Raw genomic sequence first — 16,525 nt, forward strand, 5'->3', positions numbered from 1 at the left:
GGACAGGCTTTTTAAAGTCTTTTCAACGCGTTTGCACTCGAACATTGATTTGAGCAGGTGCTTGAAGAAGCGCATCAGTGCTTGATACACCTGTCAATCCAATTATCTCGAGTGCTACACTCGAGTGTTACTACACTTCCGTGTTCTACATCCACAACTTCCCGCGGAGAAGGTCGTTAATAGATTTTGTTGCATGGTGCCGGTAGACGAAGCCGTGGAATGCGGCTACAGATAAGCGTAAGCCACGTAAGGAGTGTGGCTTTTTTATCAATTAATTGTAGGGCTTGGTTATGTAAACGGCAGGTTGAAAGATATTAAGCGTTGGCACGTGCAGGTCGAGGCATCAACGTGAAAGGAGTTGTTTTGAATTCGGTAACACTTGTCAATCGCGGTCAGATACGTGTCAATAAAGATCAGATACGATGATGGGCGGTCTGTTGCGATGGTTGCAAGGATTTCACATCGACCTCCTATCTTCCCGGGGTTGTAGGACACACAAGAACTCTCTCAAGTTCAAAATTTTGAATGTTTTCTGTGCATAACCAACGATCGATCGTGATTTACCATCACGCAAACCAAAACACGGACATTTTGTGCTACAGTTATTGCTGCGCTACTTAATAGAGAATATAGCTGGACAGAGATCCGCAAGCGAAGATGACAGGGATATGTGCTAACCGTTTTACTTGACAAGAGCACGATCATCTGTTGGTATGATCAAGTGGCGTCGCATCTTTTGTAGATCGTTGTCGGCAGTGGATAGAGAAATGCAGACTTCTTCAGAAGCACGTCTAAAAGACATTGCCTGGTGTCCAATCCGTTTTCAGGAAACACGGTCCATGGCTGCACTTCTCCATGCCTGGCTCCATCCGATCTTCCTCACGTCTAACGCTACTTTCCCCAGCCAACGAGCTCGCTGTGCTCCTCTACGCCTCGTGCCGGATCAGTTGCTTCCAGGTAAGGCATGTATCCGGCATCCTTATCATGTGCTATAACCAGCGTATCCTTCCGGCTGTGGAATTCGTCAGAATGTCAGCATCACCAAACAGCTCAGCTAGCTTGAACACACCGCCAGTACCTGGGCACAGTCGTGCCCGTATAGAGGACTACTGGCGATATATGGCGCATTTCGTGCGTTCTAGAAGTCTTCTGGATCTCAGGAGTTTGTGGAGCCCGTAGTAGGCGTAGTGCCTTCGGATTTCGCTGCCTTCGTTGTTGTCCGAAGTTACATCAAGATCGTCGCCGTCAACTAATACTCTGCTTCCGAGTCGTACTCTATCACGGTCTCAGACCTCGTCAGCACAACGTGCCTAACTTTTAACGGGCGCAACTTAAGAATAGGGAAACTTTTATTGAGCATAAGTTAATAATAATCATTCTGAGATGAGCCGTAGTGCACAAACCAACATTACTGAACTCCAGATAGAGAAAGTGTTCGGTTGCCACTGTACATAAAGGCACATTTGAATAGTACGATATTGGATTAGATAAGATTAGACCAGATTAGCTCATGACGCAAACACCCGAATTCCGAATTTATACCCAATCGAATTAATTGACCTGTTAAGCGGGCGATAAGAATGCACGCATGGACCTATAATCGATGTCGCCTGGACTAAGCAAATCGGTAGTAAAATCGTACGATTAGCGATATACAGCGTACCCGTTTTGGAGTGTGATTTCTTATCACCCCCCGGCGAGCCAAGGCGCGATCTGCGAAAAGTCTCACAGTCGCTTGACCTTACTACAACCGTGATAAGATTAGCCATTTTATGCACAATACTTTCCTTCTAGATCATTTCTCGCCGTTCGATTAACCGGTGAGAAATGAACCCGTGGGAACAAAACATAATTTCGACCCGCCACCATATAAAAGTGAAGGTTCGATTTTTGGTAGCTTCAGTACAAGGGAAGTAACTCACCCATAATGAAGGTATTCGCAGTATTGGGTCTTTGCTTGGCAATCGGTAAGTTTTGGGCAGTAGTTGGGTTTTTGTCGATCTTTTTTTGTTTATCGATAACCCGTTTGTTTCCCGCTTTGTAGCCACTGCCCTTCCTCTGAATGAGGAAGTTGGCGAGGAACACATTCCGGAGCCCTACAAGAGAACCGGCGAGGAGCTGATTCCGGAGCCCTACAAGAGAACCGGTGAGGAGCTGATTCCGGAGCCATACAAGAGAACCGGCGAGGAGCTGATTCCGGAGCCCTACAAGAGAACCGGCGAGGAGCTGATCCCAGAACCCTACAAGAGAACCGGCGAAGAACTGATTCCGGAACCCTACGAAGAGCAGGGATACGAGCAGAACTGGCAGCTTGTGCCCGATGGTGATGGCCGTCTGCATCTGGTGAACACCGATCCCTTCAATCTGGGCAGCCAGGATGAGCCTGCACCTCTGTTCAATGCTGATGCCGACACCATCTTCACGTTGTTTACCCGCAACAACCGCAACAGTGGACATCGTATTACGCCTGGTAATGCTGGAACCCTTGGACCGCACTGGAACGGTGGTCGTCAGACCCGGTTCGTCATCCACGGCTGGAACAACAACGGAGGATCGGAAGTGAACGTGCTTATTCGTAACGCTTACCTTGATCGTGCTGACATCAACGTGATCGTTGTTGACTGGGGCGTAGGTGCCCAGAACCCGAACTATGTGACGTCCCGCAACCACATCAATGCTGTCGGAGCTACTGTAGCCCGGTTCATCGATTTCCTGAACCAGAGTGGAGGATTGGCCTTCAACAATGTGTACGTTACTGGACACAGTCTCGGTGGTCATACTGCCGGTATTGTTGGCAAGCGCGTGAGCCGTGGTCGCCTGAACACGGTCGTCGCTTTGGACCCTGCCCTGCCACTGTTCTCGATCAACGATCCAGCCAACCGTGTTGCGTCGGGTGATGCTAACTACGTTGAGGTTATCCACACGAACGGAGGACTGCTCGGTTTCGATCTGCCCCTCGGTCAGGCCGATTTCTACCCCAATGGAGGCCGTAGCCAGCCTGGATGTGGCGTTGATCTGGCGGGTACCTGTGCCCACGGACGTGCCTTCCAGTTCTTTGCCGAATCGGTCCGTACGGCGCAGAGTGGCTTCAACTCTATCCGTTGCGCCAACTACGATCAGATCCTGAACAACAACTGCGTGTCGTCGGGAGCTAACGCTCGTATGGGCGGTGAGCCTTCGAACATTGGACGCGGCGTGAATGGTGTGTTCTTCCTCACCACCAATGCCCAGAGTCCGTTCGCACGGGGATAGGACGTGTTGCTGTGAAAATAAAGATAATTATTAGTATTTAAGCTGAACTAAGCACTGGCGTCGTGTGTTGACACATTTTTCCAGACATGATTTTAGGCTCTATTAACTTCCTGATTGATGTTTTGATAAAAGAATAAGCTAAATTTGACGCATTCATCAAAACAAATAATAAACATTGTTCACGTGAAGTGTAAAATGTTGCATCCTGATTAGAGCGTAGCCTAACCGTGCGCTCTATGCCGTCTGGGAACTGACAGCATCCGATGTGTAGCGGATATGGCTGTCTCGCTCTATCAACGATCGGGGATGCGCTTTAAGAGCGTAGAAGTTCGTGAGTAAGGATCATGCGGATCCTTGGGGACTCTCTGCTCATCACGGTTCCGGGACAGACGTGGCTCGCGCGCGGCCTCGTATTTTACGTTTGTTTTAATGTTCGTTTTAATTGTGTTTTAAGTGAAATAAAAGAAATAAGTACCAGTGTACAAACACAAAAGTGGCGACGAGAATTAGTGGAAACGATCGACGTCAAGCAGAGAAACGCCGCAGAATGTCCAGCCCAGAAGAGACGCCTATCACCGAGGAGCAGCGTCGTCTCTCGCAAAATGGAATCCTTAATGCCGGGTTCATCAACCTCCAGTCAGCGCAGCACGTGTCATCGGATCCAACGCCGCTGCAACAAACGCTGCAACTTTTGCAACAGCAACTCGTTCAACAGCAGCAGCAAATGGCACAGCAACAGCAGTTATTATCACAGCTCGTGCAACAGCAACAACAGCAACTGCAGCCACACATCCCGGACCAGCAACCTGTGTCAAAGCCGAGCAACCCGGAGCTGATATTGGAAGCCCTAGCGGGGAATATTAGTGAGTTCCGGTACGATCCAGAGGCGGGAATAACTTTTGCATCATGGTACACACGGTATGTAGACCTGTTCAGAGAAGATGCTTCCCGCTTGGATGACGCCGCCAAGGTTCGACTCCTAGGACGCAAACTTGGGACCGCCGAACACGCCCGTTTTAGCAACTTCATATTGCCGCGTGCACCCAGAGATTTCACCTTTAACGAAATGGTGGACAAGTTAAGCGTTCTTTTCGGCAAAATGGAGTCGGTGTTAAGCAAGCGCTTCAAGTGTTTTAATATAACGAAAATGCGCACCGAGGACCTGCTAGCATTTACCTGTCGAGTGAACAAAGCGTGCGTCGATGCGGAATTTTCTTCAATGACGGAGGAAGATTTTAAATGCCTCATCCTTGTGTGTGGGTTGAAGGACGAAAGCGTACAGGACATAAGGATGCAATTGTTAGCCGCCATCGAAGACAGGAAGAACGCCACTTTGGAGCAGCTAGCAGCGGATTGCCAGCGATTAATGCGCGTGAAAGCGGATAGTGCAATGATCGCTACGGATGCCAGTGAGAGAGTGCACGCGGTGCAAGCTAAAGGCAGCCGTCACTTTTACCGGAACAACACCGACCGTCACCCCAAATAAGGCCCGCGAAGCGAAACTTCTAAACCCCGTACCCCGTGTTGGCTTTGTGGTGCCCTTCATTGGACCCGCGAATGCACTTACAGAGCCAACAAGTGCCGTGATTGTGGACGTACGGGTCATCGAGAAGGATTTTGCAGCTCTGCCCACCGACGCAAAGCACGGCCGCGGTTCGATCATCGTCGTGCCGTATCATCTCGAGTAGTACGAGTCAACGTGTGCAGCGTGCAGCAGAACCACAAGTACGTCAACTTACTGATCGGAGAAAAACCAGCTCGACTACAACTCGACACCGGATCGGACATTTCGGTCATCAGCTATCGTCTATGGAAGCAACTGGGTAAGCCTCACCTTAACCCTCCGAAGGTAAGAGCAAAAGCAGCTTCTGGAGATGTATTCGGCCTTGAAGGTGAGTTCGAAGCCAACGTGGAAATAAACAACATGATCAAGCGAGCAACAATCCGTGTGTCAAAAGCCGATCTGTCGTTGCTCGGGGCTGACCTTATTCATCTTTTCGGTTTGGCTACGATTCCAATGGATAATTTTTGTAATCACATCAGAACAGCGGAACCACGATCATGGGAGAAAAAATTTCCGACAGTTTTTCACGGAACAGGCCTGTGCACCAAAGCGCAAATTCATCTACAGCTGCGACAGGATAGCCAACCAGTATTTCGTCCGAAACGTCCGGTCGCATACGCGATGGAAGATGCCGTAAACAAGGAGCTAGATCGGCTTGAAAATCTGGGGATCATCACACCTTGTGACTTTTCGGATTGGGCTGCACCAGTCGTTGTGGTGCGGAAAGCAAACGGTAAACTACGATTATGCGGAGACTATTCGACTGGATTGAATGCAGCGCTACACGCTCATGAGTATCCGCTTCCGTTACCACAGGACATTTTTTCAAAGCTAGCCCGATGCATTATCTTTACACAAATTGATCTATCCGACGCATTTTTGCAGGTGGAAATAGAAGAGAAGAGCCGACCCCTGCTTACCATCAACACGCACCGAGGCCTGTATCATTATAACAGGCTCCCTCCAGGCATCAAAGTGGCGCCTGGTGCTTTCCAACAAATAATGGACAAAATGCTTGCCGGTGTAAATGGAGTATCCGCATATATGGATGATGTAATCGTCGGAGGAAGAACGCAGGAAGAGCACGATTCCGCCCTTGAAGAAACCCTGAAGCGCATAATGGATTACGGGTTTACCATTCGAAAAGAAAAGTGCGCATTCAACAAGCCGGAAATCCGTTACCTTGGGCACATCATCGACAGCCGAGGCCTGCGACCCAACCCAGCCAAGATCGACGCCATAAAACAGCTACCTCCTCCGAAAGACGTCACAGGTGTTCGGTCATTCATCGGTGCGATAAATTTTTATGCCAAATTTATCCCAAACATGCGCAACTTACGCTATCCTTTGGATAGGTTGCTACTAGACGGAAGCTCGTTTCAGTGGACATCAGACTGCCAGAAGGTGTTCGACCAATTCAAAGCGCTTTTATCATCGGAACTCTTGCTAACTCACTACGACCCGAAGCGTGACATAGTTGTTTCCGCCGATGCATCTTCGGTTGGATTAGGGGCAACTCTATCTCACAAGTACCCAGACGGATCCTTAAAAGTGGTACAGCATGCATCCAGAGCGCTCAGCAAAGCGGAAACTGGTTATAGCCAAATCGATCGAGAGGGACTGGCTATAATTTTCGCTGTAACCAAATTTCATCGCATGATATTCGGTCGTCATTTCACGCTTCAGACCGACCACCGACCACTAGTACGCATATTTGGCAGCAAAAAGGGGATTCCAACGTACACGGCAAACAGGCTCCAAAGGTTTGCACTTACGCTTCAGCTGTACGACATGGGCATCGAGTACATTCCAACAGGCTCATTTGGAAACGCTGATGTGTTATCCCGGCTAATACAACACCACACGAAACCTGAAGCCGAATACGTGATCGCAAGCGTGGAACTAGAGGAGGACTTAAGGTCAGTTGCCGTTAACGCGCTCAGTTCATTTCCCCTATGTTTCAGGGACGTGCAGGTAGCTACACAGGCTGACCCTTTGCTCCGGAAAGTGCACAAGTACGTGCAAGACGGATGGCCACATGACGATTCTTTCGGAGCAGAATTGGCACGGTACCACAATCGGAAGGAATCCCTCTCAACCGTTGAGGGTTGTGTACTTTTTGGGGAGAGAGTGGTCATCCCGGAGAAGCTGCGTTCCCGTTGTTTAGTTCAGTTGCACAAAGGACATCCGGGGATGCAGAGAATGAAAGCCATCGCGCGAAGTTTTCTGTATTGGCCGATGATCGACGACGATATTATGAGCTACGTGGCCTCGTGCGGATCTTGTTCGGCAGCCGCAAAAGCACCCCCTCGAGCGACACCAGCGGCATGGCCAACACCAACGGGCACCTGGCGTAGAGTACACGTGGACTACGCTGGGCCATGGGAAGGTTTTTACTTTTTAGTCGTTGTTGACGCCTTCTCCAAGTGGCCTGAGATCTACAAAACATCGAGCACAACAACATCCGCCACTATTTCCATGCTACGGAACATTTTCGCTCGCTTCGGTATGCCGGAAACGCTGGTTAGTGACAACGGGCCCCAATTTACAAGCAGCCTGTTTGAGGAGTTTTGCAACAGCAACGGGATCGACCACGTCACTACGGCGCCATTCCACCCACAATCGAATGGTCAGGCGGAGCGTTTTGTCGATACGCTCAAACGAGCGCTGCGGAAGATCCAGAGCGACGAGACATCCCTGGACGAAGCGCTGGAACTTTTCCTCATGGCATACAGATCGACACCAAACGCGCAGTTGAGCCAACAGAAAACTCCTGCTGAGGAAATGTTCGGCCGCCCCATCAGAACAGCACTGGAGCTGTTGCGGCCCCCATCGTCACACTCATTATCTGCTCCCTCCTCTATTTCAGTGCGGAGATTTCAACCAGGCGAGCTCGTTTCTACAAAATCGTTCCACCGAAACTCTTGGAAGTGGATACCTGGAAAGATCGTGCGAAGCTGTGGAAGAGTTATGTATGATGTCATTGCGGACAGCGGACGTTTACTTCGGCGCCACATAAACCAAATAAGGCGACGTGTCGCTGGCAGTGCAACCCAGAAGCATCAGATACCGCTCGACGTGCTGCTAGCGGAATGGCCTTCGTTTTCCCGACATGAACCGACCCAGCCGGCATCGCAGACAGGCAGGTGCGAATCGTCCGCGCCACCACCGTCATCGTTCACATTAACATCACTAGCACCGAGCGCCCCGACGGATGTCCCTGTGACGACATCCCAATCGTTACATCCTCCCGAGCTTTCCAACCGTTACAAAGGTAGGACCTCTCAGCGGCTGTTAGATTTGCCACGCAGGTCTTCTCGAGTTAGAAGACTTCCGCGTCGGCTTGGAGCCTATCAGCTCAATTAGCCGGGGGAGATGTTGCATCCTGATTAGAGCGTAGCCTAACCGTGCGCTCTATGCCGTCTGGGAACTGACAGCATCCGATGTGTAGCGGATATGGCTGTCTCGCTCTATCAACGATCGGGGATGCGCTTTAAGAGCGTAGAAGTTCGTGAGTAAGGATCATGCGGATCCTTGGGGACTCTCTGCTCATCACGGTTCCGGGACAGACGTGGCTCGCGCGCGGCCTCGTATTTTACGTTTGTTTTAATGTTCGTTTTAATTGTGTTTTAAGTGAAATAAAAGAAATAAGTACCAGTGTACAAACACAAAATAAAATTACGCTCTTCATTTATTTGCTGTTGCTTCTTTGTGTACTCCTTATCAAAATCTTCTTGGACTATCTGACCACATGGTAAGCATGAATTCGATTTATAGTACCCCAAAAATAACTGCAATCCTTCGTCATTAAGATTAGATTAGTGGGGATCGAAGGTGTAGTGCTTTTGTGCCGAAATATATCTTCGATCAGCACGTCACTATGATGAGCTGCGGATCCCTGCGGCTTGATATAAAAAACGAACCACAACGCGGTTTTCCTTTAGTCAGCGGGGAAGACCCAGACCAAGATGAAGCTTTTCGCATTGCTGATCTTCTGCGTGGCGGCTGGTAAGTAACAAGCTGGTGTGCTTAATATCCATCCGTGAGTAAGTAGAAAAGGATGTGAGTATTAATCTGTTGGGTTTTTATTATTAAAATAGCCACAGCCCTTCCTCTGAATGAGGAAGTTGGCGAGGAACATATACCCGAGCCGTACAAGCGCGTCGGCGAGGAACTGATTCCGGAACCCTATGAGGAGGTAGGCGAGGAGCATATTCCGGAGCCTTACAAGAGAACCGGCGAGGAGCTGATTCCTGAACCCTACAAGAGAACCGGCGAGGAGCTGATTCCGGAGCCCTACAAGAGAACCGGCGAGGAGCTGATTCCGGAGCCCTACGAAGAGCAGGGATACGAGCAGAACTGGCAGCTTGTGCCCGATGGTGATGGCCGTCTGCATCTGGTAAACACCGATCCCTTCAATCTGGGCAGCCAGGATGAGCCTGCACCTTTGTTCAATGCTGATGCCGACACCATCTTCTTGCTATTCACCCGCAACAACCGTAACAGTGGACATCGCATCACTCCTGGTAACGCTGGAACCCTTGGACCGCACTGGAACGGTGGTCGTCAAACTCGTTTCATCATCCACGGCTGGAACAACAATGGAGGATCGGAAGTGAACGTTGCTATCCGCAATGCCTATCTTGATCGGGCTGACATCAACGTGATCGTTGTTGACTGGGGTGGCGGCGCACAGAACCCTAACTACGTGACGTCTCGTAACCACATCAATGCTGTCGGAGCTGCGGTCGCCCGTTTCATCGATTTCCTGAACCAGAGTGGAGGCATGTCCTTCAACAATGTGTACGTTACTGGACACAGTCTCGGTGGTCATACTGCCGGTATTGTTGGCAAGCGCGTGACTCGTGGTCGCCTGAACACGGTCGTCGCTTTGGACCCTGCCCTGCCACTGTTCTCGATCAACGATCCAGCCAACCGTGTTGCGTCGGGTGATGCTAACTACGTTGAGGTTATCCACACGAACGGTGGACTGCTCGGTTTCGATCTGCCCCTCGGTCAGGCCGATTTCTACCCCAACGGAGGCCGTAGCCAGCCTGGATGTGGCGTTGATCTGGCGGGTACCTGCGCACATAGCCGTGCTCATCAGTTCTTCGCTGAGTCGGTCCGCCCGGCCCAGAGTGGCTTCAACTCTGTCCGTTGCGCCAACTACGATCAGATCCTGAACAACAACTGCGTATCGTCGGGAGCTAACGCGCGTATGGGCGGTGAGCCTTCGAACATTGGACGCGGTGTGAATGGAGTTTATTTCCTCACCACCAACGCCCAGAGTCCGTTTGCCCGGGGTTAAGAAGAAGTGATATTAGAGTTCAATAAAGTCGGCCATATTTCATTATATCATATTGTTTTCCTTGATGAACTTCTTCTCCTTCTGTTGCGAACGCGACAGCGCTAGGGACAGAGGAAGGTAACCTTGGGCATAATCAAACCAAATCTTGATTAAACATGTTGCATGAAAGAAACAATTCTTTCGATAGAATGTCCCACGCAACGAGAAGATTTCAGCTTAGGCAGCAAATCAGCGCGGATAAGGCATTAGCAGCGCGTGACCAATGTTTACGATACAGTGTGGCGTACACAACGCCTTTAGCGCGGTGCTAGAGCATCGAAAATGTTTACAGAACAAAGCGCGCCTCAACATGCGCATTCAGCGCGATTAACGTTTACATTACAGCATGTGACAAACGGCAAGTGCGTCCAGCGCGATGAATGTTTACCTTATGTGAAACGCAAGTGTTCCTGATCAATGAACAAACATTATAGCATGGGTTTGAACTGGTGGTTTGCGACCACGATAGTGAGTTAAACTTTAGCATAATGCGGCGTTAGCATAAAGGATACGTAAACACAATCTGGGAAGGCAATAGTTAAACAAGAAAGAATGATCTTTCGTCTCATTCTAAGGTACCCCAAAATTAGTATTTAAGAAATCAACTTATTAAATAAAGAGGACACAATTCTTAGCCGGCGAAACGAACACTTCGTAAGAGTTTCTTTGCAGGCACGAGATCCGAAATAATCCTTCCCTCCGGAGAACGGATTCGACCCCTTAGCGGTGTCTACCACTCCAACGGAAATTACTAGGAATCGTGACTGTGAGAAGCCTCCGGAAATCTCCCCTTGCTCCCCTCCGAAGACCGGATCCGACACCTCAGCGGTGTCTACCACTTCGTCGGAAGCTAGGAGAAAAGCCAGTGTCCAGGCGTTGGTCAGCGGAAGATTCGACCTCGTCCTCCCTACGGAATTCGGGCCGGTGCTCTAGTAGTACCAACTGCTCCGTCGGAGGAATTGGAAGAATCGTGACCGCCCCTCTCATCAGGTCCACTTTTGGAAGATCGCCCGGTAATCCGGGAATGAAGCCACTTGTCTGACCTGTGCGAGGTACGTTGCATCCGTTGATTCAACGCCCGAAGGAAGGTGCGCGACTTCTTTTCCGAATCGGCCATACCTTCGCGTGGCCGGTTCACCAACGGGGACGTTTTACGTCCACTGTTGTTCCCGTAGCAACAACACCTTCCATGCCCTTATGAACTCGAAACTTATCGCCTCGTCAGTCCTACGTGCGGGGAGGCGATCTGGATAGAATTTGAGCGCCATCGATGTGAAGACTGTCGCCGCTATTGCCTCGGTCACCGGATCGTTCCTCAGTTCAGAAGATATTTAAGAAAAAACAGTTCAGTGATGTTTAGCCAAGTATTCTTTACAACTTACTATCTTCTACCTCTCTTTAGAAGAAGCAATCTAGATGGGATTGGAACCCCGGTCCTGCCGTGTGAAGACCGGCGCCATTATCGCCTCTGTCACCGGACCGCGCCATCAGTCAGGCAGGCGCTGAGTTCTTTTTGTTAAAACAGATGGAGCATTCGAATTGTGCATGTTTATCAACATCCCCACATTTATTTACAGCCATATCGTATCGTAGTCGCTGTCTAGCCTCGAGCAAACGGTGCTGCATCGTTCGTAGTCAGGAAGTACACTCCACTAACACCCCGTCCATAGTTCGATGGTTCTCCGCCCATGATAGCGTCCGCTCCGCTTGGCGTACAGTTTCCTTCCACAACTTCCTGGATACCGGCGCAACGTGTGGCACGGAACGGTACCGAACTGGTGATCGACTCAGCGTAGAAAGCTGGCGCACGTCCATGCGCACAGCCACCGGCAATGTCGGTTCCACAGCCCGGTTGCGTGCGGCCACCGTTCGGCGTGAAAGTAGCCTGTCCCATCGGTGTGCTGCTACCGAGCAAACCACCATTGGTCATGATCATCTCCACGTACCGTCCATCGGCCGGTGACACAGCATCCGGTTGACCAAGCGAAAACAGCGGTCCTGCCGGATCGAGTGCGATCACCGTGTTCACGCGCCCACCCTGTCCCTTTCCAGCATTACCTGCCACGTGCGCTCCCAGGCTGAACCCGATCACGTACATATTGTCCACCGAAGCACCAGCAGCAACGAGCTGATCGATGAAGGACGCCACCGCTGCACCGGCCGGCCCGACAGCATTACGGGCGGCGATATAGTTCGGATTCACCGCGCCAGCACTCCAGTCAACGCTGATCATGTTATACTCTCCGATGCTAAGGTACCGGTCGCGGATGTTCGTGTTCATGCCATCGTTTCCGTTGCTGTTCCAACCGTGAATGGTGAAGCGTGTCGGGTGTGCCGGGTTGAAGTTGGAACCGGCAATAGAGGCGGGATTTCCAAACTCCAGCACCTGTGCGGTCGTTGGGTTCGAACGGGTAAACAGGCGGAAGATTAAATCCTGCTCGGGAACGAAGCTCGGCACGATTGCGGATGGATCGTCCGGAAGATCGTAAGGATTGACGTTGACCAGATGTAGTCTGCCATCACTGTCCGGCACAAGATGCCAGTTTGAGTGGTCCACCGGTAGGGCAGCGACGAGCAGCAGCTGCGTAGCTAGCAGAACAAAAGCAGCGCGAACCATTTTTGCTAACCGTTCTGATATGCGACACTGCATAGTTCACAAAAACGGCTAACTCAATTTATAACGTAAAGCCTAGCCGGGGGGGTTGTCAAGCTATCACCAATATCTAGAGAGATTAATACTCTAGCGGAGATAAACTTTCTGCTCGATCGGAATTTCCAACCGTGCCGCTGACGTCAGGATGATAGTTCAAATGTACTGCAAGATATGGGAACGAGCCTATATTTTGATTGGAAGGTTATCTTCGAATGTATAATCAATATAGGAAGATTGTTAAATCGATAAGAGAGAAGTGGAGTTTAGAAACTAAACACATGCTAGTGCAATCTTAGCACTCTCAAAATGAACTACGCCATCAATATTTACACTAACTTTGCAGTCTTTCGTTTATTGTACAAGATATATCCCTGGGATAGAATTCGACTGATTAGCCCTGAGCGAATGGAGTCGCACCATTGGTGTTCACGATAAACATACCGTTCACACCACGGCCCTGGTTCGATGGCTCACCGCCCATATTAGCATTACCGGTCGGAGTACACTGTCCAGCCACTATCTCACCATGGCTAGCGCAACGCGTCGAACGGAAGCCGATGGTCGTTGAAACCGATTCTGCGTACAGTTCGTGAGCTCTCGAGTGGGCACAGTTTCCAGACACATCGATGCCACAACCAGGCTGCGAACGACCTCCGTTCGGGTAGAAGTTAGAATCCGACAGTGGCAGATCGAACCCAAGCAGACCAGCATTGGTGAAGATCGACTCCGTGTACTGAGCATCACGCGGTGCCATAACATCCGCATCCGATAGCGAGAACAGCGGACCGGCCGGATCCAGTCCGATGATCGTGTTCAGCTGTCCATTCTGCATCTTGCCCGCGTTACCGGCGGCATGAGCACCCAAACTATGTCCGATCAGGTAGATGTTGTTGCGCGACGTACCCGTAGCCGAGACGAGGGTATTCACCATGCGCGAGATGATATCACCAACGGAAGCAACACGGTTACGGGCGGCAATGTAGTTAGCCGTCTGGGCGCCTGCTCCCCAATCGACGGCAATCACGTTGAAATCTCCCACACCGAGATAGTTCTGACGGATGTTGGCATGCAAACCGGACGTCTCGCCGCCATTCCATCCGTGGATGGTAAAGCGCGTTGGGTGCGAGGCGACAAAGTTGGAGTTTTGCACGGAGGCTGGATTGTTCCACTGAAGCACCTGACCGTGGGCCGGATTACGACGCGTAAAGAGTCGGAAAATCACATCCGTCTCTGGGTTGAACAGCGGCTCGACCTCGTTATCGTTCTCCGGGATGGCGTAGGGATTGGTGTTGATCAGACGCAGGCGCCCCGACTCGTCCGGCACCAGCTTCCAGCTGTCGGCAGGTGAGGCGTACGCTAGCAACAACGATTTTAAGCTGTTAAAACAATCGTACAAAAGACCTCCTTCCTACAATTTTATTACCTCCGAAGAGCTGCACAGCCAGCAAAACGCAAATAAGAGTCGCTCCCTTGGCCATCGCCCCTGTACCTGACCGTTACACAGATCAAACTAAATCAGCTAATCGATCGTACCTTTTATACCGATTTCCCGTAACTTATCTCACTCCTGGTGGACAGTTAGACTAGCGCAGCGTCAATATCGATAATCTAAGCGTACGTCACGCCAGCTTTGATACGACTGCTACCTGTACGTCAAACGGTTACGTTTTAACATTGAACTGACCCTCGATGGTGCGAGGAAGGATCGCTTCTTATCGTCCGATTCCAACACGTACGACACCGTTCTGGTTGCATGCGTGCGCTTGCAATCTATATCACGTGTTGCTAATTTCTCTTGAATCGTCGCAGATCAACAGGTGTATGGTTGTTCCGATATCCTGGGAGGTCAATCTTAGCAAACTGGAAAACGCCCAACTTGTCATGCCTCGAGTAGTGCTGCTATTTTGGTACCAAAATGGATTATCTACCCCCAACAATCGCCAACGATCTCCCCCACGAGGAAGTTTCTTCGAAATTTTCGTCGGGTTGTTTGTAAACCAAATGTCACTGTTGTTGATAGGGGCACCTTACACGCACCTGCCCTCGGATTTCCCACCATAAAACAATAAACACCTGCCTCCGTGCGCGCTTATCGAATATCCGCCAAGTATCGCGCGAGCACGATACGTTTCATGACAACAAATCGAAGAATGCTGCGATTTTTAGCTGTACGAAAAACAACAACCAGTAGCAAGGCACCCATTACTGTCCGCTCCTCAATATCTCCAATATCTCCGTCGTCCAAATTTGCAGTTCTATGTGGCAGGCTTGCTTAGGCTCTCCCATTCCCCACTAATCAGTCGACCAGCTGGCGATAAGCGGTGGACGATTTACGCCCAATAGGACCATCGAAGGTTTCGGAAGCGTTACGCCAACGGGCAGGCCTGAGGGTGCTATAAAACCACCTTCCTAAACTACGGATTGCTGTCAGTCAGATTAAACAGTCGACCTCTGCTACCTGCGAGTGCCTGCACGCGAAGGAGTGTTCAAAATGTACAGACATAGTGCTGCTCTGCTGCTTCTCGGACTGGTGGCTGCTGGTAAGTGTTGATGGAGATATCACCTTCGTATGGGGTACCTTTGGATGTTAATCGATCCTCTCCACAGCTCATGCAGCTTCCCTGTCCGCTCCTGCTCCCGACCAGTGGATGCTCATTCCGGACGGTAATGGACGGCTACATCTGGCCAACCTGAACCCGTACAATATTGACGAGACTGTGCCGGAGCCTCACTTTACGGCCGCCACCGATACGATCTTCCGGCTGTACACCCGCAGCAACCGTGACACGCCACAGGTCCTGCAGCTGAACAATGCTGATTCCATAACCGGCTCGAGCTTCAACGCTGCCAATCCGACCCGCTTCATCATTCACGGCTGGAACAACGATGGGTTCTCGGAGGTGAACATGATCCTGAAGGACGCTTGGTTGGATCGTGGCGACTTTAACGTGATCACCGTCGACTGGGGAGTCGGTGCGCAGACCATCAACTATCCGTTCGCCCGGGCACGTGTGTCCGCCGTCGGTAACGTGGTGTCGACGTTCATCAACTTCCTGCAGTTCACCACGAACATCAGCTTCGCTAGCATCAGCATCGCGGGCCACAGTCTCGGTGCGCACGCAGCCGGAAATGCTGGATTCTTCCAGTTCGGCCGTCTGAACACGATCTTCGGTATGGATCCGGCCCTGCCACTGTTCTCGCTCGACAGCAACGATCGGTTGACGCTGAACGATGCGCAGTACGTGGAGTCGATCCACACCAACGCTGGTCTGCTTGGGTTCGATCTGCCCCTTGGCCAGGCCTCCTTCTACCCGAACGGAGGACGTACTCAGCCTGGTTGTGGTGTTGACATTACTGGTGCTTGTGCGCACGGTCGTGCGTACGAGTTCCTGGCCGAATCGATTGTATCCGGTGGATTCAGCTCGGTCCGGTGCGGTTCGTACGATGAGATTCTGACTGGAAACTGCTCCGTGCAGGGTCCGAGCCGTCCGATGGGCGGTGAGCCGTCCAACTTTGGCACTGGCACTGAGGGTGTGTTCACGCTCTCGACCCGTGCTGCGGCTCCGTTCTCCCTTGGATAAGTTAAAATACGTCCATCCTCAGCTTATTTGTAAAAAAAAAACACAATAAATAATGGCTTATATTTAAGCTCAAAATAATTATCACGTTTGACGTCACGGTGTCAGTGATTTTCTCTGTGTCTCGCTCT

At 50.8% G+C, this 16,525-nt stretch overlaps 2 protein-coding genes across 2 annotated transcripts; one reads left to right on the top strand and one right to left on the bottom strand.

The window, feature by feature from the left end:
* The first annotated feature begins 1,851 nt into the window (after positions 1-1,851).
* Positions 1,852-16,478, top strand: LOC118507102. The gene is made up of 5 exons (XM_036045104.1): positions 1,852-1,967; positions 2,045-2,226; positions 8,991-10,121; positions 13,589-14,156; positions 15,424-16,478. Exons 1-5 carry the CDS (start codon positions 1,928-1,930, stop codon positions 16,395-16,397), a joined length of 2,895 nt encoding a protein of 964 aa, XP_035900997.1. The 5' UTR covers positions 1,852-1,927; the 3' UTR covers positions 16,398-16,478.
* On the bottom strand, positions 11,703-14,432 carry LOC118505910. The gene is made up of 3 exons (XM_036042369.1): positions 14,240-14,432; positions 13,213-14,172; positions 11,703-12,752 (listed from the first exon to the last, which is right to left on the bottom strand). Exons 1-3 carry the CDS (start codon positions 14,292-14,294, stop codon positions 11,764-11,766), a joined length of 2,004 nt encoding a protein of 667 aa, XP_035898262.1. The 5' UTR covers positions 14,295-14,432; the 3' UTR covers positions 11,703-11,763.
* Positions 16,479-16,525: the final 47 nt, after the last annotated feature.

This window comes from Anopheles stephensi, chromosome 2, assembly GCF_013141755.1.
Source record: "Anopheles stephensi strain Indian chromosome 2, UCI_ANSTEP_V1.0, whole genome shotgun sequence".
Taxonomy (NCBI): domain Eukaryota; kingdom Metazoa; phylum Arthropoda; class Insecta; order Diptera; family Culicidae; genus Anopheles; species Anopheles stephensi.

Bases quoted from the DNA above. Each gene is read 5' to 3' on its own strand.
- LOC118507102 (XM_036045104.1), top strand. From the start codon at position 1,928: ATGAAGGTATTCGCAGTATTGGGTCTTTGCTTGGCAATCG. The intron at 2,227-8,990 runs CTGATCCCAGAA...GTCGGCGAGGAA, and splicing joins ACAAGAGAACCGGCGAGGAG to CTGATTCCGGAACCCTATGA. The intron at 10,122-13,588 runs TAAGAAGAAGTG...CGCATCCGATAG, and splicing joins AGAGTCCGTTTGCCCGGGGT to CGAGAACAGCGGACCGGCCG.
- LOC118505910 (XM_036042369.1), bottom strand. From the start codon at position 14,294: ATGGCCAAGGGAGCGACTCTTATTTGCGTTTTGCTGGCTGTGCAGCTC. The intron at 14,173-14,239 runs GTAATAAAATTG...CGTTGTTGCTAG, and splicing joins GGCTGTGCAGCTCTTCGGAG to CGTACGCCTCACCTGCCGAC. The intron at 12,753-13,212 runs GCTAATCAGTCG...TTGTTCTGCTAG, and splicing joins TGCGACTCCATTCGCTCAGG to CTACGCAGCTGCTGCTCGTC.